Raw genomic sequence first — 24,266 nt, 5'->3', positions numbered from 1 at the left:
AAGAACTCTCAAAACTCAATGGTAAAAACCCTACAAACAATCCAATTAGAAAATGGGCAAAGACATGAAGAGACATTTCACCAGAGAGGAAATACAGATCACAAGTAAACAGAAGAAGATATTCAATACCATTAGCCATCATCCTGATGGGCAATGTAAATTATAACCTCAATGAACTATCCTCACATGATCAGAATGGCTAAAAGAAAAAATAGTGGCAATCCCAAACAATGGCAAGGATGCAGAGAAACTGGATCACCCATACATTGCTGATGGGAATTCAAAATGGTACAACCACTCTGGAAAATATCTGGCAGTCTCACAAAATAAAACACAATAACCACATGACTCTGCAATTGCACTCTTTGGGCATTTATCCCAGAATAATGAAAACTCATGCTTATATAAAACCTGTACACAAATGTTTATGGCAGCTTTACTTGTGATAGTCAAAAATATTCTTCAATATGTGTATGGTTAAAGAAACTGTTGTACATTCGTACTATGAAATATTAGTCAGCAATAAAAACGTATGAACTATCAATACATGTAGTATCTTAAATGAATCTCCAGAGAATTTGGCTGAGAAGAAAGATAATCCTATTTGATTTCATTTATATAATATTTTGAAATAACAAAATTTTAGAAATAAAGGGCAGAATAATAGTGGCCAGGGGTTAGGACATGCATAGTGGGGCTGGAGAGATGTGAGTGTATTTCCTTCTATGATGCAACTGTTCAGTATATTTGTCTATGATGGTGGTTATGTGAATCTGCACACTGTCCCCAGGTCAGGCTGCCAGGTATCTCTTAGTTGAGGGCATTATGCTAAGTAAAATAAGTCAGACAAAGATAAATAGAGTTGGCCTTCCATACTGTGGGAGGTGGAACCTATGGATATAAACAGCTGATTGGGCTACGCCATTTTATATAAGGGACTTGAGCATCCACAGATTTTGGTATCTGCAGGGATCCTGGAGCCAATCCCCTGCAGACACCAAGGGACGAGCGTACAGTACAACCTCACTTATATGTGGGTTAAAAAAAACGAAAAAGAGCTTGTAGACACAGAGAATAGATTGAGGGTTGCCAGAGGTAGGGGGTGGAGGGTGGGCAAAAAGGGTGAAGGGGGTCAAAAAGTACAAACTTCTAGTTATAAAATAAATAAGTAATGGATGTAAGATACAGCACGGTGACTACAGTTAATAACACTGTAGTGCATATCTGAAAGTTGCTAAAAGATCAAAAATGTTCTCATCACAAGAAAAAAAATTATAACTATGTATGGTGATGAATGTTAATCAGACTTACTGTGGTGACCATTTCACAATATATACAAATATTGAATCATTATGTTGTACACCCAAAACTAATATAATGTTATATGTCAATTGTATCTCGATTTAAAAAGTTTTTTTGTCTGGAAAATTATAAACAGCTGATTTATTAGAGTAGTAGAGTTATATTATCTTTTTACTGCTGATTTTATTCTATTTCTCTTATTGCTCTTTAAGAGCCTTAATAATATCTCTCCTACAATATAAATAAAAAATTTATTCCTAAAAAAAATTTTAAAAAACAAAGCTCATGGAATGATGTCACATGTACTTAGAAAGTAATGGAGTTGAGTCAGAGAAAACTGGTCATGTTTCCAGGTACGAGTAGGGCTAGACAATGGTCACATGTCAGAAAATGAGAGTAAGGCCAAGAGTTGGCTCTATGAAGGACAGACATGGTGACAAGAATCTGAAGGTAGATCCAAACTTAGGATACCATGTTATCAAGGAAAAAAGACAAGTGGGATAGAACTATCTTTAAGGTCCTAGATGTCCATTCAATCAGATGTAGGATAGATAATTAACAAAAGTAAAGAAAGTTGACCTAGTTGTGTCTACTTCAAAATAAAACCAAAAAACCCCACAACAAACAAAAAGACAAACATAAAAGCTGTGAGTCAAGTTTATTCGGTGTCTTACTGATGACTATAGCCCAGGAGATAACCCCTCAGCTCTGAGAAACTGTTCTGAAGAGGTAAGGGGAGAGGTCAGTATACATGTGATTTTGGCGAAGGTGGTACTTCCAACCAAGCACACATTTTGGTAGAAGGTTGTTGCTAGTCAGGAGGAGCACATATCTTAGTTAATGGTTTCCGTGCTTTTCTAAGTATGGAAAGATGCAAGAATCCAGGTTCATAAAAAATTTCCCCTGAAAACATCTAACTATCTGAAGGACTGTTCTGCCAGTTTTCCCAGAGCACAGAGTGCCTCATTCTGCCCTGAACTCCTTTCAGGGGGTGCTAAAGGTCAACAGCTACAGTGGCTAAGGACTTAACTCTTGTAGAACCTGGTGGCGAGTGACATTTTTTAACTGGCAGTTGTATCAACAAGTTAATATAGGCTGTCAGATGTCACTGCTATTGGGAAACGGAACTCAGCAGAAGCAAATTCAGTCCCTTGAATAGGGTGCTAGCCAAAACATCAAGAGAAAAAGACAAACCTAATAATTGCACAGGGACACAGAAGTCAGGGTGGGATCTGACTTGAAATGCAGCTATTGACCTGGGGATCCTTTTAATTTAAGATAGTAAGTTTCCTAGAAGTATTCAACTTGAAGAACACTGTCAAGTAGCCAAAACCAAAACAAAACAAAACTCCCAGTTTATGATGTGTCATGCAAAACAAAAATCAGAAACAGATATGTGGAATTTTATCAAATTGAAATACTATTTAGAGATTTCCAGTTGCCATGAAAATCTTGGGGACATGAACCTGGTGAGTGAAGTGATGGAAGATGAGGCTGGAAATACAGATTGAGAAGAGCCTTTTATAAGACTGTTTAACAGTTAAAGGTTAATTCTCTGAGATACCCACATGATTTATTCCTTCACTTCTTTCAAGTCTTTCTTCATGTGTCCCCTTATCAACAGGCCCTTCCTAGAACTCCCTATATAGAATACCTCCTTTTTCCTCCTGAATGTATTTTTCTTCAGAGAACTTATCACCATACGGCCAACTGTATAACTGATTGTTTATTGATTTCCTGTCTCTCCAAAATAAAATATAAGCTCAGGAATTCTGTTTCATTTGCTGCTATACATCTAACACCTAGAAGAGCACTTGGCACACAGTTGGCACTCAGTAAATACTTGCTCTTGAATAAACAAATAAATATCAGCATACCAAAGATAAAGATAACATAAGCAGGAAAAATAACTTAAATGTGCTTATCCTATTTACCTATCCATTTAACCAGGACAACAAGCCAGCAACTTCTTTTTTTTTTTTTTTTTGGTCAGCCTGAAACAGTCCACTTCTGTTTAGATAAAAACAAGAACAACAAAAGGCTTGGCTTTAAAGGGGGTCCTTTTGTAGAGTCAGTCGTTCCGGGCTTTGTTTGTAACCTTTCTGAGGCAGCACTGGTAACATCTGGCATTGACAGGAAATCCTCAAAATTTCCAAGGGTGTGAAATCAGTTGATTAAAATGAACATACTGGCAAAACCAATAAAAAGAAGTGATCATGGAAATTTTGTTCTGGGAATGGATTACTAGTGGCTTAGAATCTTACTGATTAATTCTTCCATATGCCTTTGGGTATTAATATCTGTTAAAGAGTCAATCTTCTTCTTTGAATTCTGGCTGGGTTAAAAGCAAAACATCTACATAAATGCTTAAAGTCAGATGTGTTTCTGCTTTTAAATGTATTTGCAATAGTGTTCACGGAACTAGATCTTAAAAATCTGTCACTTGTAAAAAAAAAAAAAAAAAAAGGAAAAAAAGAAATTTAATCAAATGTATATATTAATTCCTCTTCTAGGAATTTAGAGTGAAACTAGTTATGAGGCATCCTTGAGAGAATTGAGGAGATAGTCACTCAAATCATTTTCTGTGTTTTTGGTTGAGAAAGACATGACTATACTAGTGGGACTATACCGACATTATTACCAGGCACAGTTCTGGTCTTTAAGACTTGAAATTGGAAACTTTTATTCAACTTTAAAGGCTAGCCTTCTCTAGACATCACCTTCTCTGAAGACCTTTTAATTGACTTGGTTGACTCTCATCTCCATGCTGTACAAACATATATTGTTAGCTGTATTGCAATTATTTCTTTGTTTTTTAACCCTGATTGCATGAATATGTCTTAAAAGTGAGACATTTTAACTAAGTACTGTGGTAGTACAGAAAAGGAATTGATGAGATTGAAAGGTCTCCACAGAAAAATGGGATAAGATTTTAAGAGGGGCAGATGAAGGAATGGGGAGCAGGAAGACACAGGAAAAAAGGAGGAAGGGACAACTCAAGTGCTGACAGTGATAAACATGCTTGCTCAAGTTTTAAGTCTTATACCGCATTCCTGCTTCTCTTAATTTCCTTTATCTCTTTGCTTGGACCTGCTACAACCATCATTCCCGAGCACTTTTACTTTGCTATAAAACATTATCCATTACCTTTTAAATCTTTCTTCTACTCCTACCCAACCCTACAATCTGATTCAATGCTTTGAACTTGGGCAGATGACTCATGCTCCAGTAAAGAGTAACATAAAGTGTTAAGTGTTTGCAGTAATGACCTAAAGGTTAATCATTTTCAAATGGTATCAATATAGTAATACTAAGTTTGTCTAGAATTTAATAAATCTTCCTGTTAGGCTAAAAGATCTTTTTATATAAAATAAACATTCTATCAAGATAAATTATAAATATTTTCTCAAGCTGAGAAAGTTTTGTTTCTAAATCTAAATAGAAAATTTATCATTAACAGGCTTCAGAAAAATCCAAAATGAGAAAACTGTTTTCATAGGTATAAATTTGAGATGGAAAAAGGCCCTGAAGAAACACTTCTCATCAAGGCAAACATTTGCTGCATTCAAAATGAATAAAATAAATTTAGAATATTTTTCTTACATTTAAAAATTTCACTGTTCCACACTTTCTTTTAAACTTGAACATATTTATTTCACATACTTTCTCATCCAATTTTTTTACGTATCTCATATTCTCAACGTTATTTTAGGTACAACTCCAATTATGGCCATCAAAACTTTTAATGAGAGAATACTTTAAAGTTTTGAACAATTCCTCTTTGATCAATTTTATACTAAAAGAACATAGTATCTTGTTTGTGTTTTGGAAAAGAAAGGTCTTTTAGAGAAGAATGCTATAGAAATATAAAGGAAGGGCTTTTTTAAATGTTTAATCTTGACAGCATGATAAAATATTAACAAAGTTCTTCTCATACAATGAGACTCCTGGCTTAAGCAAAGAATAATTCTTGTACATATACAAACTGGTTTCAAAATTAGAAATCCTTAAACATAAAGAATGAAAAGTGACTTCTTGATTTGTTATACCTAAGAGTGAAAAAACCCAACCTAAAAGCTTAAGCATTCAAAGAATTGGAATCAGATATACAAACAGGAAAGCACGTTTGAACAGTCCAACTCCCTCACTGTACAGCCAAGAATCTAGAATCCTAGAAAGGTCAAGTGAATGCATATTAAGCTTCTCTGATTCTCTGCTTCTGCTCTTAACACAACACTTTCTTACTTTCCTATTTAAAATAAAAATAGAGGACTTCCCTGGTGGCGCAGTGGTTAAGAATCTGTCTGCCAATGCAGGGCACACGGGTTCAAGCCCTGGTCTGGGAAGATCCCACATGCTACGGAGCAACTAAGCCCGTGCGCCACAACTACTGAGCCTGCGCTCTAGAGCCCGCGAGCCACAACTACTGAGCCTGCATGCCACAACTACTGAAGCCCGTGTGCCTAGAGGCCATGCTCCACAACAAGAGAAGCCACTGCAATGAGAAGCCCGTGCACTGCAACGAAGAGTAGCCCCCACTCGCCGCAACTAAAGAAAGACCACGCACAGCAACGAAGACCCAACGCAGCCAAATATAAATAAATAAAATAAATAAATTAAAAAGAAAAAGTAAAAAGGACAGAATAACCCCCCCCAAAATAAATAAATAAATACACAGATTAACATTTAATTGCCTACATACACACATCTTAACTTCATTTATAAAGAATCTGCATTAGCAACTAATAGTTTAAGATTCCTTTTAGGCTATCCATAGAAAAAAACTTCCAAAATATTTCAGATTTCCAGATACTTCAGTGGAATAGCATACAGGATTTGCTAATCCTTCATTTCTTTAGACTGTGGTTTCTTACCTGTTCTTAGTCATAATCTTGTTTGAGAATCTAATCAAAGCCACAAGACCTGTCCCCAGGAGAATGTATACGACAGGGGTTTCAGCGATTTTAAGGTCCTCAGGTGAGATCCTTTGCACTATATTGTCAAATTTGCTTCAGCATAAACTAAACTACCACATATATTTGGACTATCTTAATCTTCCAACAAATAATACATTCTCCCAGAACCACAATTTGACATTGGGTGCTTTTCCTAAATTGAGGGCCAACAAGAAATGGCACACGTTCTACCATTAGAACACAATCTGCTGTGGTTCATGTGTAAAGATTCACAATATATTTCTGAGATAAAGCAGTTTTTCCCTTGACACCCTGGAACATTTTCTTTCATTAAATGAAAACTACATAATCTACTATATTTTCCTTTTCTGCCCTGTGTCAAATGGAGCAGTTCCCCCTAGCCTAGATTTTTCTGCCCTTCTCACACTGCTCCTCCCACCCTTCTCTTTCCCATGTTGTACTGGCTTTTATTCTTTTACTAATGTGTTAATGAATTTGTGTGTTAAGATTTTTATTTATTGCTTTTTGCAAACATTTATTACATTCAAAATGAATAATTTTTAGGATAATGGATATGACTAATATTTAGAATAATTTTCCTCACATTTCTCACATTTAAAAACTTTAACTGTTCCACACTGACTTTCTTTTTAAACTTCTTAAATGTAGGTATAATTTCTATAAAATAAAAATCTTAAATATTTAGTTCCATCAGTTTGGACAGTTTTAAAATTATAATCTGCTTTAAATCCTTTTTGGAAGCAAGAAGGGTATAAATCAATAAATAGTTGATTCATTCATGACTTGATCTGTGTCTGTCTGGCAGGGGAAACTGGTGGGACTAGAAGTAAGACAAGATAAGACACCATAACAACGATATAGATAAGAGTGACAGGGTTAGTCTAAAAAGATAGCAGAGAGAATAAAAAAGGGACAAGATAAAACTGGTATTACTATCAAGGCTAGAAATAACCAATATGAAAAAGAATAGAAGGGAAGAATGGCTGAGGAGCCCACTTTACACATTATTTGTTTATAACGGGTGTTCAACAAAGCCTATTTTGTTTTGTTTTGTTTTGTTTGATGCAAAATTGCCCATGTTTTATTTTATTTTTTTAACATCTTTATTGGAGTATAATTGCTTTACAATGGTGTTAGTTTCTGCTTTATATCCAAGTGAATTAGCTATACATATACATATATCCCCATATCCCCTCCCTCTTTCGTCTCCCTCCCACCCTCCCTATCCCACCCCTCTAGGTGGTCACAAAGCACCGAGCTGATCTCCCTGTGCTATGTGGCTGCTTCCCACTAGCTATCTATTTTACATTTGGTAGTGTATATATGTCAATGCTACTCTCTCACTTCGCCCCAGTTTACCCTTCCCCCCTCTGTGTCCTCAAGTCCATTCCCTACGTCTGCATCTTTATTCCTGTCCTGCCCCTAGGTTCTTCAGGACCACTGTTTTTTTTTAGATTCCATATATATGTGTTAGCATACAGTATATGTTTTTCTCTTTCTGACTTACTTCACTCTGTATGACAGACCAAAGCCTATTTTCAATCAGGGATGGAAAAAGTCAGATTTCTTGCCTTCTCAAAGCCACAGTTGTAGCAGAAGTTTAGATAAGAACTCAGAAGTTACTCATATCCTTAAACTTATAATAGTTAACAGAATACTCTCTCTCAAACTGATAACAAAAAAATTAGTTACACAACTAAAACACCACTATACCATTACTATAGTGATGAATAAAACATGTACTTTATAGGCTAGCTGGTTATTGACCTGGCTTCTTGATGTAATAAAAATCTGAAAGTGATGAGTTATATAATGAGATTCATTAAATTTTAAATCAGCTGTAGTTATTTCAGCCCCTAAAAAAACTCATTCAAGAAACCAACTGATTCCCAGACTTAACTTTTAGAAGTATACAGATCTCACACTAAACTGGTTTGGTCTCTATCAAATACAAAAGCAACTATTAAATATCCTCGAGTCCTTGGATTCATTTAACTCCCTTTTGTAAGTAGTTACTCTACGATTCTCAAATCTTAACCTAAGGAATTTTAAAGGTATCTAATTTCACTTTGGATCCTTAATTAGAAGTCAAATTAAATGTCTTGAAAGATCTATCATTCAATGACCTTCTTCCTGTTAAAATAGATAGCCCTTCTGCTACTGCCCTTCCTCAGTAGAAACAACTCTCAATAAAATTCCAGTTTATCAGTATAATTCGTGCCTCAGCAAACACGTGAGTATCCACCAAGGGTCAAGCATTGTGTAAAACTGGAAATACAAACGTATACTAATATACTGATAATAACAAAAAGTTTAATTCAACGAACAGTGATCTATTTTTAAGCACCAGTAACTCAAACATGAAAAAACTACAAATGAACAGTTAAGTGAGTATTAAGTCAAGTGAATGACATCATCAATATGTGGAAGAATATTCCAATGTAGAATTAGTACGTTTTATGGGACATTGCCATATTCAAAATGAAGGTAAAAGTAAACAAAGTCAGGGCATATAACTGCTTAAATTTAATTATTTAATGATGACTAGAGAAGAGATTATCAATCTGAAAGTCGATTACTGAGGAACTATAACAGAAATTTTTCTCCAGTGAGAACACAAGCTCATTAACTACTCTCCTCAATACTGTTCACTCTAGGTTTCCACCTGTCTTCTTATATAAACACACACTACCTCTTTTCCATACCAACGTGATACAAAGAAATTCAGCCCTTTAAGGTTTTAAATTTACTGGTTGTAAGTAATACTCATATTTTTTTGTGTCACTTGATTATAGGTAAATTTCCTAGTCAAAACAACAAAAATAGATTATAATTCAGGGGGGATTCATCAACAAACAACAAAAGTTGCTAAGCAGGAGAGTGAAGCCCAAATTAAAAAGGTACAAAATCAGAACAAAACACGTTACTGAAAAATATTAGTTTTAAATTAGCTAAGTAATTTATGAAAGAAAAATAAATTGCTCTTAAATTTCTCAAATTTCCTTAATTGATACCCGAAAGGAAGGGCTTCAGCCCAAATTAAACCAAACTAGAAAATAATAACAGTAAACTACAACTGGATATAGCCTTTTCTGAAAAATGGTAATTTAAAATAAAAGAAACATGTATGTGTCCACAGATTGTGATATCCTCAATCCCTGAGGAAATAACATCTACATTCAACTACCCCTTTCCCACACATACTTTCTTCTGATTTCTTTGGGCTTTAAAAAATGAGTATACTTTAAATATATAAGAGAGAAACCACTCACATGAGCTTTTAAATGAAAACAAAATCTGACCCATATTCCAATACATAGTTAATGTCATATTAAGAGGGGTAAAGGGAGGGCTGGAGGGAATTAAAATTCCAAACCTAAAACTTAGCCAAGTAGTATAACTTTTATTTTCCAAAATTTATTTCAATGAATTTAGGGAAAAATTTTTTTGTTTAATAAGACACAATTTTGTTCTGTAAGATTAATACCACACCAAACATAAACATTTTAAAATTTATTCTTTGATCCGCCTGCCAATGCAGGAGACATGGGTTCGAGCCCTGGTCTGGGAAGATCCCACATGCCGCAGAGCAACTAAGCCCATGCGCCACAACCACTGAGTCTGTGCTCTAGAGCCCATGAGCCGCAACTACTGAGCCCGTGCGCCACAATTACTGAGCCCGCATGCTGCAACTACTGAAGCCCGCGCGCCTGGAGCCCGTGCTCTGCAACAAGAGAAGCCACCGCAATGAGAAGCACGCACACCATGATGAAGAGTAGCCCCCCGCTCGCTGCAACTAGAGAAAGCCTGCACACAGCAATGAAGATCCAATGCAGCCAAAAATAAATAAATAAATTTATAAAAAAATAAAATAAAATTTATTCTTTGGTGGAAGTGATTTAAAAAATTGGAAGTGCTATAAAATATTAATTTAATTTTATAGGAAAGAGGTAAGAATGTGAGAAAATTGTTTATCAAAAAGTAAAGAGATCCAGGATTGGAGCCACTCACAGTCATGGGAATTAAATTAAATCTTGAGGAGCAATTATGGAAAACAGAAGCCAAGAGTGGCAAAACTTGGTCTCTCAACTCAAATCCTTTTTATAACTAACTATTCAATTTCTCTCTTTTACAGTCAGTAAACAGATTTTTAAAATGTCATATTAAGATATCACTAACAATTTCAGTTTATAAATACACATACACATTTTAGTTCCAAAAAAAAGTCATATCCCAAACACAAAAGCAATCACATACTGATTTTTGTCCTCTCTCAATTACTACTACCAAAAAGAAAGAAAGAATAAAAAGAAAAAAAAGAAAGAAAACTCCCTAAGAGGTGGCCAACATTCCAGAGGCATTTCTGCATAAAAAGAGGTAATGGGCAGACTGCTCAGCTAAACAGTCAGTGGCCCTTTGCAAGCCTCCTAGGTGTATTCCCAGCAGACACGTTATCAGATTAAAGGAACTGCAAACAAACTGGGCTGAAACCTTTCTTTGTCCAAGTCCAGCCTCTTCTTCCTGTGATGTCATATTACAAATCTAGCACGGCTTTCTTTTTCTCTTCAGAGAAAGCCCATCTCACAATACAGCTGGTAACCGAGGAAAAGGCCTCGATTCAGCAAGAGCTAACACGCTTAGGAATTTATTTCGGAACCTTTGAAAGACTCCTCTGCTTACCACCATCTGGGATCCACTGCAGGAATACGGAAGAGGAAAACTTCATTTAGAAGGAGCAAGAAGTAAATGAGACCGAACTGGGAATGTTTAAGTCTCTGAAACTTTGCGTTGAAAAGCAAAATAAGATTGCTAACTTTAGCTTAAACATTCTGGAGCATAAAGAAACTTTCATTTTGGAATATTCATCTTAACAACTGAAACAGAAGTTTACCAGACGAATAGTTTTCTTCCACCTCAGAACACAGCTTTTATTTAAAATTTATAATCCAATGGGTTGGCTTCACTGACTGCGTTTTTTAAACGTAGCCCTGGAATCACGGATTTTCTGGAGATTTGAAAATGAAAACATTTTCTTATTGAAGAACCAAGTGGAAACTTTACAGCAACAAATTTCATGTCTCTTTTGGAGGAAAAAGAAATATTTATAAAATCACGCAAAGATCCAAAGGATTTGCAAATACATTGGAGGTTATAAAGGGGTCACAATCTGAATACCAAAGGAGACTGCAGCTGACCAAAGGACTTCAACACTGTAAACTGGACGTGCCTTTATAATGGTAAGCAATAACAGCTCCCACTGCGTCTATGATGACTCCTTTAAGTACACTTTGTACGGGTGCATGTTTAGTATGGTGTTTGTGCTCGGGTTAATATCCAACTGTGTTGCCATATACATTTTCATCTGCACTCTCAAAGTGCGAAATGAAACAACAACATATATGATTAACTTGGCAATGTCAGACTTGCTTTTCGTTTTTACTTTACCCTTCAGGATATTTTACTTTGCAACACGGAATTGGCCATTTGGAGATTTACTTTGTAAAATTTCAGTGATGCTGTTTTATACCAACATGTACGGAAGCATTCTGTTCTTAACCTGTATTAGTGCCGACCGATTTCTGGCAATCGTCTACCCATTTAAGTCAAAGACTCTAAGAACCAAACGAAATGCAAAAATCGTTTGCATTGTCGTATGGTTAACTGTGATGGGAGGAAGTGCACCAGCAGTTTTTTTTCAGTCTACCCACTCTCAGGGTAACAATACCTCAGAAGCCTGCTTTGAAAATTTCCCAGAAGCCACATGGAAAACATATCTCTCAAGGATTGTAATTTTCATCGAAATAGTGGGATTTTTTATTCCTCTAATTTTAAACGTAACTTGTTCTAGTATGGTGCTAAGAACTTTAAATAAACCTCTTACATTAAGTAGAAGCAAAATAAACAAAACTAAGGTTTTAAGAATGATTTTTGTACATTTGGTCATATTTTGTTTCTGTTTCGTGCCTTACAACATCAACCTTATTTTATATTCTCTTATGAGAACACAGACGTTTGTTAATTGCTCAGCAGCAACAGCGGTAAGGACCATGTACCCAATCACTCTCTGCATTGCTGTTTTAAACTGTTGCTTTGACCCTATAGTTTACTACTTCACGTCAGACACGATTCAGAATTCAATAAAAATGAAAAACTGGTCTACCAGGAGAAGCGACTCCAGATTCTCTGAAGTTCAAGGCACAGAGAACTTTATTCAACATAACCTACAGACCTTAAAAAATAAGATATTTGACAATGAATCTACAATATAAGCTGCCTTAAATAAAACCACTGGGACTTCACTGGGACAGAACTTCCAAGTTCCTTCAACTGTGAAAAGTGTTTTCTTGGACAACTACTTCTCCACCTCTGAAAGAAAATAAACATGTGGACATTTTTAAGCTTTTAGTTTAAAAAAAAATGTATTCGATGTGTTAAGCATTAAAATGTATTCTACTCTTGTATATACTCCATTTTATTTTTCTGAGCCATTTTGATTTATACCTTCCTCTTCATTAAAAAAAAAAAATCCCTAAAGTTGTTCAAACTCTAAAAGTAACTATGATGTAAGTCATGTGGTGACCATCTGTATGGTCTTTGAATGTTTTAGTAATTTTATACTGGATAATTAACAAATATTAAAAGTTTCATTTAAGTGTTTAATACTTTTATTCAGTATGTATCTAATTTTGATTTCAATCTGAATTGAAACTACTAATCATGTTTCTTAAACTATAACAACATAAGTGAGAAAGAGTAATTTGAAATATTCAATAAGCGTTTTTACAGCATTTTTCAAAAAACAGTAAAGAATGTAGTGTTCTGTAGAATGACATACTGACACTATTTGAGGCTCTCAAGCAGTCACACTCAGAGATAATATTTAGGATTTTGTCTTTGTATGCAATTCGTAAAAAGCAGATGCTATCCACACAGTATAGTATGTTTTAAAATTACTCTTTTGATCCATTTTCTGCATTTAACAGCAGCCAATTTAAAAATGATATATGCCACAAAAACTGAGAAGGAGGAAACTAACAAAATGTTATTTTGCTAAGTAAATTAAAAAAAATACTATTACAGGTACACTTTAAAGGTATGTCACAATAAATAACCTGTATTTTAAGTATTTTAGATCAGAGAAGCAACCTAGATAGTGAGCTATAATACTTGGCACTTAGAAAGTGATCAATATATATCTTTGGACCACTGAAGCCACTGAATAGCTGAATATATTATTTCAAGTAGGCAAAATGTTACTGTATGTCAAAATAATTTATGAAGTAAGGAAATAGTTCCAAGCAACAAAACTGCAGGGCCAAATAACTAAGTACAATTACATTTTCATTTCACTAAACATAAAAAAGGTATTGCTTTGAGCTATAATTTAGATATAAAGCGCCAATTACACTGAAACTTTTTCATTTTCCAACATCTTTCTTTTCAAATTCAAGCAGTTTTCCAAAGTTAGCTAAAAATATATTCTTTTTACTTGAGAAGAAAGACATACAATTAAATTTAGCATTCAATGTATCTGATTTTAACATTTTCAGTCTTTCAAGTCCTGAATACAACTTTGGACAAACACTCCTTGTTTTAAAGATTTAAATTTGATTTTTGCTGTTCTCTGGATTTGAGCTGCAATGACTTCAAATAAATTATAGTAAGTAAGTAAGCTAAATAAGCAAAACTGTTTTCAAAAAAAATAACAGTGGGGGATTTTCTTTAGAGAGCTATAACTTCCTTTAGATAAACCTAAAGCAAAATAAATCCTTAAAAAAAAAAAAACTAGTGAAGAAATTAAGCATAGTTCTTTACATCCCAAGAGAAGTATGTATGTTGTAAACATGTTTTCTTCAATTGATGCTGAAGTGCCTTTATTTGATATTCTTCAGAAAAAACAAATACATTAAGCACTCTAAAGATGTATTTTTGAGTTGGAAAGCAACTAACAACTTAACGATGTGGAAGAAAGGGGCAGTGAGTTTGTAACAGATTTCTCAGAACTTTCCTCCGCTTAAATATCTGTAAGCAAGATCTCAAAGCATGGATGTTATTTTAAAATACAAGCAAAATAGTCATCAGATAGTTGTTATTACTGTGCTCACTGGAGAAACTTTTGTTGCCCGCTTGTCAACAGGAAGATGAGTCAAAGGTTTTATAAGATTCTTCACAAAGTAATACATAACAGATAAGTATTAGTTTTCTCATCCAGAACTTCAAATCCTGGGTAAATCTTAACTACAGGGACAGAAAGGGTACTAAAGTTATTTTCCTCTGTTAGCACTGCACTTTAAAGTAAATTATACATTTAGAAGGTTTTCTCTTTCCCCTTTACCCAGAAAACCTGTATTTATGGAACTCTGAGAATTCACTTTTTGTTTCCTTAGAGTGACAATACAACCCCCCTCCCCGCCCCGCAGACACTGTGCCCACTGTTTTTAACATCTTTATAAAAGAGGAGATGATTTATCTCATCTTCCTTTCCATATTAACTTCCCTCAAAGGAAAAGAAGTAAGACGAAAAAAGTTCTGAGTCATGGAAAACACCTTTCCAGCATCCTAATGATCGGTTCTGAACTCAGAAATGATCTTTTCTAAGAAAATATCAACCAAGTAGCTAGTTTACCAAAACAATGTATGAAAATATATGTATTATATCCATACATTAAAAGGAACGTAAGACACTACTTTATCAAGGAGTTTTGTCTTCATATTCTACATTCGAAATACCGAAAGTAAATTTGAGGTATAAATCCTAATTACAGAATTGGTATTTAAAGAATCAGTCACTCATTTGAGGAACATAAAATAGAAAATTGAACATCAGCAAATTTCATATACCCAACTGAGAAACATTTAATTTATGACTGGTATGCAGCCAGCAAGAATCTGAAGCAACTGCAATTTTGGACCTCTGATGAACGAGGTACCTGGTCTTTTGTCAATGTATTAAGTTACTATCGCCTTGCAGAATCTTAACTATCTCCCAACACCCAAACTTTTTAATGCGTGCATGCCAAATCTAACCGCAGATGTCACAAATAAGGGAAGATGTGACCTGGGTGCTCTTAGTTGTGAATGAACTTTTATATATAAGATTTTATAAACAGTGCTTCCTAGTGGATGAATCTTAAGGTAATCCTAAGGGAAACTGTTTTTAAAAAGCTCTTTTGAGCTATCCTGAAAACCAAATCATCCATTTATAACATGACTTCTAAGAAATAAATTCCAAATTAAAAAGAACAAATGGACAAATTTAAGGACACAGAACATATTTAAATCAACCAGATTATTTAATGATCAACAGTATTTCTTAAATAGCAGCATTTTCCAGAGATCAACATATACACTGTCCTAAAAATCACTAATCCTCAAATTTCTATTTTATCTCTTTCTTCATCTTTTTTTCTTGATGTCTGCTACCCATTTTTTGACAGTCAATTTTATAAAAGTACAAAGAATATCAATTAAACAGGGCAACAGACAGGAATAATTAAAGAGTATGAAATTAAATCCAGGCAAACTTTTTTAGCAAGTCTTTCCCCTTCCTCCATCTCTCAAAAAGATTTATTCCAGGGACTTCCCTGGTGGCGCAGTGGTTAAGAATCCACCTGCCAATGCAGGGGACACAGGTTCGAGCCCTGGTCCAGGAAGATCCCACATGCTGCGGAGGAACTAAGCCCGTGCGCCACAACTACTGAGCCTGCGCTCTAGAGCCCGTGAGCCACAACTACTGAGACCGTGGGCCACAACTACTGAAGCCCATGTGCCTAGAGCCCATGCTCTGCAACAAGAGAAGCCACTGCAATGAGAAGCCCGCGCAGCGCAACGAAGAGTAGCCCCCACTCGCTGCAACTAGAGAAAGCCAGCGGGCAGCAACAAAGACCCAAGACAGACAAAAATAAATAAATAAATAAACAAATGTATTAAAAAAAAAAAAAAAAGATCTATTCCAGTAACTCCTTAAAAGGGTACAAAATTACCAGTGCTAGAAGCAGTGGCCAAAACAGAATTCAAGATACAGGACTGCAGAAGTAGAGATAATTCATGAATTTAATAATCAGTTTTCAAACTCAAAACTTGCTTTACTCATATAGATTCAACCAATCAGATACCTTTTGAAAATAATTAAAGTTAAATAAATATTTATGGCCAATAGGAACATGAAAAGATGCTCAATATCACTAATTATTAGGGAAATGCAAATCAAAACCACAATATCACTTCACACCTGTCAGAATGACTATTCTCAAACTGTGTTGATGAGGATGTGAAGAAAAGGGAATGCTCCTACAGTGCTGGTGCAAATGTAAATTGGTGTAGCAACTACGGAAAACAGTATGGAGATTCCTCAAAAAAATTAAGAATAGAACTACTATATTATCTAGCTGTTCCCCTTGTGAGTATTTATCTGAAGAATACAAAAACACTCGTTTGAAAAGATACATACACCTCTATGGTCACTGTACCATTATTTACAATAGCCAAGATATGGAAACCACCTAAAAGCCCATCAATGGATTAATGGATAAAGAATTTGTTATATATTTCTTTGAATAAATGGTACTCAGCCATAAAAAAAAAAAGTCTTGCCATTTGCGACAACATGGATGGATCTAGGAGGTATTATGCTAAGTGAAATAAGTCAGATGGAGGAAGATAAATACCAAATGATTTTACTCATGTGGAATCTAAGAAAACAAAACAAATGAACAAACAAAACAAAAACAGACTTACAGATACAGAGAACAGACTGGTGATTACTAGAGAGAAAGGGCTAAGGGGTGGGTGAACTGGGTGAAGGGGATTTACTGTATGGTGATCAATGGTCACTAGATTTTTGGTGATGATCTTTTTGTAGTGTATCCAGATGTCGAATTACAATGCTGTACATGTGAAATTTATATAATATTATATATCAATTTTACCTAAATAAAAATAGGAATATCTACAAAAAAAAAGAATGAGAAACAAATATGTGTTTTTACAGCAAAGTTATAGCTATTAGCCATAGGGTGAATGTGCTGAGTTCCATTATCTTCCTATCAAAATGAATTCTGGTAAATTCATAATTTAAAACTGAAAGAGTCTGGAGGTCATCTGATACAACTACTTCACCTTAGGTAGAAGAAACTGAAGAACTAAAAGGCTAAGTAACTTCATAAGGTCACATACAAGTTAAGGTAGAGCCAGATAAGAATCTGGTTTTTCTGACTTGTCTATTCCTTTAATGGTGGTAAGGGAAGTAGCACATGCAAAGGCCCTGCTGGAGAGAATGTGGTATATTGAAAGGATTAAACCAAATCCAAAGTGACTGAAGATCTAGGGCTGAGATCTTACATAGGCCATGATATAGCCACGTTAAGATCTGAGGACATGTGGGAAGCCCTGAAGGATTTCAAGTAGAAGGAGAGACATGATTACATTTGCATTTCAGAAAATCCCATCCCTCTGATTATAAGGTAGAGATGCATTTGTCTTCAGCAAAAAGAGAAAAACATTCACAATAAGAGCTATATTTATTCAATTGAAATTTAAAGAGATTCTCTTATCCTTTATTTTGATTATATCCTTTCCCCCTTATTAAAATGGACTTTCTTTTTGAAACGATGGAGATGACGGATGGTAAGAATATTTTAATGTTGTTACCTGGCAAAATTAAGTGAGAAGCCCTTGTGGAGAAATTGATACATTCATATACTGCTGGTGGGAAACAAAATGGTACAACTCTAATGGATGGGAATCTGGCAATACCTAACACACACACACACACACACACACACACTTACCCTTTGACCCAGCATTCCCACTTCTAGGTATTTACCCTGAAGACACACTTTCAATAATATAAAAATACATATGTACAAGGTGCAGCACTATTTGAAACTGCAAAACACTGGAAACTCCCTAGATGTCCAAGCATAGAAAACTGGTTGAATAAATTACTGCACATGTACACAGTGTAGTACTATGCAGCTTTAATAAGGAATTAAAAAGAGCTCTATAAACTGATATGGAGGAGTAATTTCCAGAAAGTGTTAAATGAAAAAAGTGTAAAAGAGTATATATAGTATGCTACCTTTTTTGTAAGAAAAAGGCCAAATAAGAAAGCATACATGTATCTGCTTGTTTTACAAAAAGAAACACAAGAAACCAAATAAATAAATAAGGAACGGGATGGGAAACAGTATAGAAGAGATATGGAAGGTTATGACACTTATCTATGTGTAAGATTTGGGGAAGCATGTTAATATTGTACATCAGGAATCAGAAAACCTTTTCTTCAAGGGTTATATGTAAATATTTTAGGCCTGCAGGCTACACAATCCTGCTGCAACTTCTCATCTCTGCATCACAGTGCAAGAGCAGCCACAGACAACAGAAATGAGCGAGCATGGCTGTGCTCCAGTAAGACTGTACGTGCAAAGTCGAGTGGCTGGCCTGTGGGCTGTGTGTGCCACCTCCTGTGCTACAGTCAGAAAACTAAGGATAACACGGATGGGAGAGAAAGAGAAAATACCTAGAACTCCTCCTCTATTAGTGCCTGGCGCATAACAGGTCTCTGCAATTCACTGCTGAATGAATAAACCTTAAAGTTCTATTAAAAGATGGACCAGAGTTCTAGTCAGGGCTTTGCTACAAACTATTAGAACTATGTTGACCCCTTCATCTCATCTAAGAGGTCTGGACTAGATAACATGTAAGGTCCATGCCATGCCTCACATACTGTTTCTCATTCTAGTCAGTTAAGACGTCCATCCATTCCTTCCTTTTAATAACCACTATCACCACTGTTCCCATGTAACACTGGGACTACTGCGGTTACTCCCTTGCTCAGCCTGCTTTCTAGTTTCTTCCCTCAACCCATCCAGGACAGATCAACCAGATTCACCTATTAAGTCACCACTTTATGCTGGTCACTTACTGTCCAGTTTTAAAAGGTATCAGATTCTCCATTGACTGAGAGGAAAAATCCAGCTTTAAAGTACAAGATTGTCCAAAATATGGCCCTGACCTACTCAATTTTCTGGTTTCTGTCTTCCAAGCATGATTCTTCCACTGCAGGTTGGTCCCCTACTTGTCCTGTATTTATTTATTTTTGCGGTACGCGGGCCTCTCACTGCCGGGGCCGCTCCCGCTGCAGAGCACAGGCTCCGGACGTGCAGGCCCAGCAGCCATGGCTCACAGGCCCAGCTGCTCCGCGGCATGTGGGATCCTCCTGGACCGGGGCACGAACCCGCGTCCCCTGCATCGGCAGGCGGACTCTCAACCAGTGCGCCACCAGGGAAGCCCTGTCCTGTATTTATAACTCTCACTTTTTGACACTAGATATTTAGACACATGACACACGACTTGCTCCTCCCCCACCCCAGTCTGCCCCCTTCTCTGATGAAACCCTTTCCATCCTACAAGGCCCAGTTCAACTCCTAAACAAAACCTTTGATGATGAAGGTTTTTTAGTGTCTTTATCACTTATTTGGTATCTTTTTTTCTTACTGCCTTTGTTAGCTATCTTTTTACATGGGCTATGTCTTATTTTCCTAACTAGACACCTCAACCTCCTTGAGGAAAGGGATTATGTTTTGTACTTCTTTGTATTTTCCATAGCACATAACATAGGATTAAAATAGAGGGATCAGAGATTGAAACGAAGGGGCTTAGAGTTAAGAACAAATTAGATGTTACTTGCCTGCCAGACTGAAGATTCATTTCTTTTTTTTTTTTTTTTTTTTTTTTTTTGCGGTACGCGGGCCTCTCACCATTGTGGCTTCTCCCATTGCGGAGCACAGGCTCCGGACGCACAGGCTCAGCGGCCATGGCTCACGGGCCCAGCCGCTCTGCGGCATGTGGGATCTTCCCAGACCGGGGCACGAACCCATGTCCCCTGCATCAGCAGGCGGATTCTCAACCACTGCGCCACCAGGGAAGCCCTGAAGATTCATTTCTAATAACCAATATTTACCTACACAGTACCTACTCTGTATTTATTCAATGTCGTTCTAATAAATGTCGCATACGTACCCACACACAAAAATGCAAAGGAACTTTTATTTCACCAAACCTATAGTTCATTCAATTCTTCAAAAACCCAAGAAAAAAAAAAGGCAAATTTTCCTTTGTCAATAGTATTCTGATACAAGAATTCAACTCCTGTAGTTATCACCATAACTCTTATTACTCGATTTATGAATCTTAAACTGTATCTGTTGAATCCCCACCACTTAAATGAGGTTATACAGTTGTTAAAAGAAGCTATGTCTTGAAGACATTCTTCATGGAATTATCTGACTTCTCTTTTGGCACCACTATTTTGTAGGCCTGCTGCATCCTAGGATTTTTCCAGTTTTTTCATCTCTGCACTCTTGTGACAGATTCACTCTTTCTTAGGTCTCATGATTTCTCCCTTCTAGGATTTCTTTTTTTTTTTTTTAATTTGCTCAAGCATATTCTCTAGTAATTTTATTTTAAAACGGATGGTTAAGAGATGAACTTTCTAAGAGATGAACTTTCTAAGTCCTTGCATGTCTGAAAACTGTTTCACTCTACTCTCACGTTTGACGTGTAGGTCAGCTACAGAATTCTAGGTTATCAAACATCCAGTATTCCTGATAAGAACTGCAATGCTGATCTGGATCTTATTCTACTGCAAATAATTTACTTCTCTCTAGAAGCTTTTTATAATTTTCTCATTGCCTATGGAATTCTGAATTTTCACCAAGATGTATCTGTATTTATTCATCCTGCTTGGTACTATGAGCCCTTTCCTTCTGATGCCTCCCATCTCTGACTGGCTTAGAAACTGTTCTTCCATTAATTTTTTTTTTTTTTTTTTTTTTTTTTTGGCTGCATTGGGTCTTCCTTGCTGCACGCAGGCTTTCTCTAGTTCAGGCGACCGGGGGCTACTCTTTGTTGTGGTGCGTGGGCTTCTCACTGCAGTGGCTTCTCTTGCTGTGGAGCACGGGCTCTAGGCAGGCGGGCTTCGGGAGTTGTGGCTCACGGGCTCTAGAGCACAGGCTCAGTTGTGGTGCACGGGCCTAGCTGCACCGTGGCATGTGGGATCTTCCCGGTCCAGGGCTCAAACCCATGTCCCCTGCGCTGGCAGGCGGGTTCTAAACCACTGTGCCACCAGGGAAGTCCCTCTTCCGTTAATTTTTAAAAAATTATTATTTTGTGTCCTCCATTTTCTCTGGTCTTTCTTTTAGAGATGAATACATAGATACTGAACGGACGTACCCCAAAATACCAAAATAAGGGGACTATACCCTAGCAGCACGGTAGTTTTACATACTTTCCTTTTAGGCAGAATCACCTTTCTATTTCCTTTTCTTCAGATCTATTGTAGAAGTCTGGATTCATCATAATTTCTGCTCTGCTTCTCCTGCAGGCACCAGCAGGAGAGCACAGCCCTGTATGTGTACACGGAAGCTGGGATAGGACCAGGCATGCATCTATATAATTTGTGCACTACACGAAAGCACGGGGCTCCACTGTAAACTCTGCATAGCAAGCCAGGGGTGGTTGCATCCAGAGGGGCATCTTTGTCTAATTCACTAGTACAGAGGGAGGCGGTTCATTTTCCTGATTCCTATAAGCTGGCCTGGCCTGAGGTGGGGGATTGGTCCAGATGTTTCATGGACCAGTGGTTCTCAAAATGTGGTGGCTAGACCAGCATTAGCATCACCTGGAAACACGTTAGAAATACAAATTCTTGGACCCTACCCTAGAACCTTTGAGGTTAGGCCCAGGAACCTGCAATCTGTCTTTTAACAAGCCCTCCAGCCTTTTGATACATGCAAAAGTTTGAGAGCCAGTGGCAGACAGCACTTGAGAAAAACTCTCCTGATTACTGCCACACTCTCTGTACCTTCTATCAATACTTTGAACTTAGAGGCTAAGAATCCCACTTCCACTGTGGGAGTCTTCGCCTACTGTATTCAGTAGTTTTCTCTACTTCGTTGTATCCATCAAACAGACACCTCTTTTACTTTTTATCCTCAAAACTGAATTAACCTTAAACGTCCCACTTCATAGTCTTGGTACTGCTGGAATTCACTGCCATGTGGTTTTTTTCCCCCTTTTCTGTCACTTCTGTAGGGTTTTGGGGGAGAAAGGAAGTAAAAATGTGTGGTCATTTTGCTATTTTAAACCAGAGGTAGTCTTGTTTTTAAAAGCAATTACACAGTCTTAGTTACACAAGAAAAAGTTATACTACTTAAACCCTTTCATCGTTGCTAATAAATAACATGCAAAGGGCTTTTTCATCAAAACCAAACAAATCCTTATATTATGAATGATATAATCTTCAATTTAATTTTCTTTAAAAAATGATAATTTTCCAACTGTTTAATCAATTACTAATTGTTAGCTCATATTTTAATAGGGCATAAAAATCTATGAATCATTTTATTATAATTCTTTATTTTAAAATAAAGAAATGTATTTAATTACATGAGTTTAAAATATTTACACTGGACTAAAATTTAGGCTTTTCAGGAAAAAGGATTTTATGTATAGTACTTGATGAAAACAGAAGCAGCCATTTATTTAAATAAAAATGAATATTACTTAAAACATAGAACAAAAAAAATTACACCTTTTGGTTTATATGTCACATATGTAATTTTTGCTGATGGCCAAAATAACTGGTTTCAAAATTGTTGTGGAAAAATTGCTATACTTTGTGTTGTGGTCTCATGAGACTTCTTTAGACTGAAACACACATAATCTAATCTTACCTACTTAAGAGAAGGAACAAATATGGACATGTGCTAAAAAATAAAAAAGGCCATGTATAAATAGTTTGTCTACAAGAGATTACAGAGTTGTTCCTAGAGAAATAATTACAAAGAGCAGGGATATCATTTTTGCATTATTATGGTAATTTTTACCCATCTCCATCTACTCAGGCTATTCATTTTTCATTTGAAACTGAAATGTGAAAAGGTTTATGTTCAGACAACCCTGTTCGAATACGTGAGCTAGGTCCTGGTCTAAAAGTACACAGTATTAAAAGTGTCCAGTATGCCTATTACAAAGATAATGCAAAAGCTTATATTTTCAAGAACAAGTTTATATTTTCAGGAATTCAGTACTGGATTAGGGAATCCTATGTTCATTTTTGTTTATTACTCATGTATGAGTAAAAGATAAGTCATTTTACTTTACCTCTTTCATTTTAATGTTTAAGAGAAAAAAATCAAAATGGTAAAACTTAAGTTATAAAAACTAGCATTACTTAATCTGTAAATAAAACTTTTAGACTATTAAATTATCTTAAAACATGGAACGGGTAAGTATAATGACCAGATAGTAATATAAATAATACTTTTTATTACTTTATTAATGAGGATAAAAATGATCAGATATTAAATTCTAAAAAGGAAATAAAACAAAAGATAGCAAGATAGACTTACGTTAGTCTCTGAGAATTCTTAGAGTATAATCAAAATCTAAAAGACAAATGTTAGCTTTTGAGAATTCTTAAAGAGTATAATCAAAATCTAAGAGAAATTATCTGTTATAATTTAATGGAGGCAAGAAACAATGACACTGAGCAAGAATAAAAAGTTTTTTTGAAAGAGTGAGACACAAATACAGCTGTTTCCTATTGTAAGTTTTTTTTAATCATGTTCTAAATCTAGCAAGTACAGGAAGACACCAAAAATACTTTTGATATTTGGGTATTTCTGACAATAACAGAAAATACTAAGAACCAATATGTAAATAAAACCACAAATGCAAAGGTCACTCACATGCATTTTAAAACAGACTAGGTTGTGACAGTTTAATTTTAAAAACATGACCTAAATATCTGGAAAAGATAAATGCCAAAAAGTTGGATCTATTTTATAAGTAAAGGTAACTGAACTTAGATGGTTTCAGAACAATTGCCCTACAGTGGTTCTAAAATTTTACTAAACTCACCGTTAATAACAGCCTCTGATTTGGCTGGAGGAATTCAGAAAATACATTAAATAGAATTGAGATCTCATAAGATACTTCTACTTTTTGTTTCTTGCACATCTA

At 35.8% G+C, this 24,266-nt stretch overlaps 2 protein-coding genes across 5 annotated transcripts in view; one reads left to right on the top strand and one right to left on the bottom strand.

The window, feature by feature from the left end:
* RB1 (RB transcriptional corepressor 1) overlaps positions 1–24,266 on the bottom strand; it is a gene marked incomplete at its 3' end in the record, with an annotated part of 134,842 nt that overhangs the window by 33,138 nt on the left and 77,438 nt on the right. The gene's annotated exons all lie outside the window — the stretch shown is intronic.
* On the top strand, positions 11,474–12,893 carry LPAR6 (lysophosphatidic acid receptor 6; the record flags this gene model as incomplete). Its single annotated transcript, XM_079721946.1, has 1 exon — positions 11,474–12,893. One exon carries the CDS (start codon positions 11,474–11,476, stop codon positions 12,506–12,508), a length of 1,035 nt encoding a protein of 344 aa, XP_079578072.1. The 3' UTR covers positions 12,509–12,893.

The sequence above is a fragment of the Hyperoodon ampullatus genome, assembly GCF_949752795.1.
Source record: "Hyperoodon ampullatus genome assembly, chromosome: 16".
In the NCBI taxonomy this organism is placed as follows: Eukaryota; Metazoa; Chordata; class Mammalia; order Artiodactyla; family Ziphiidae; genus Hyperoodon; species Hyperoodon ampullatus.
Note: the sequence above shows the minus strand (reverse complement) of the source record. Positions and strands in the feature narration are given on the sequence as shown.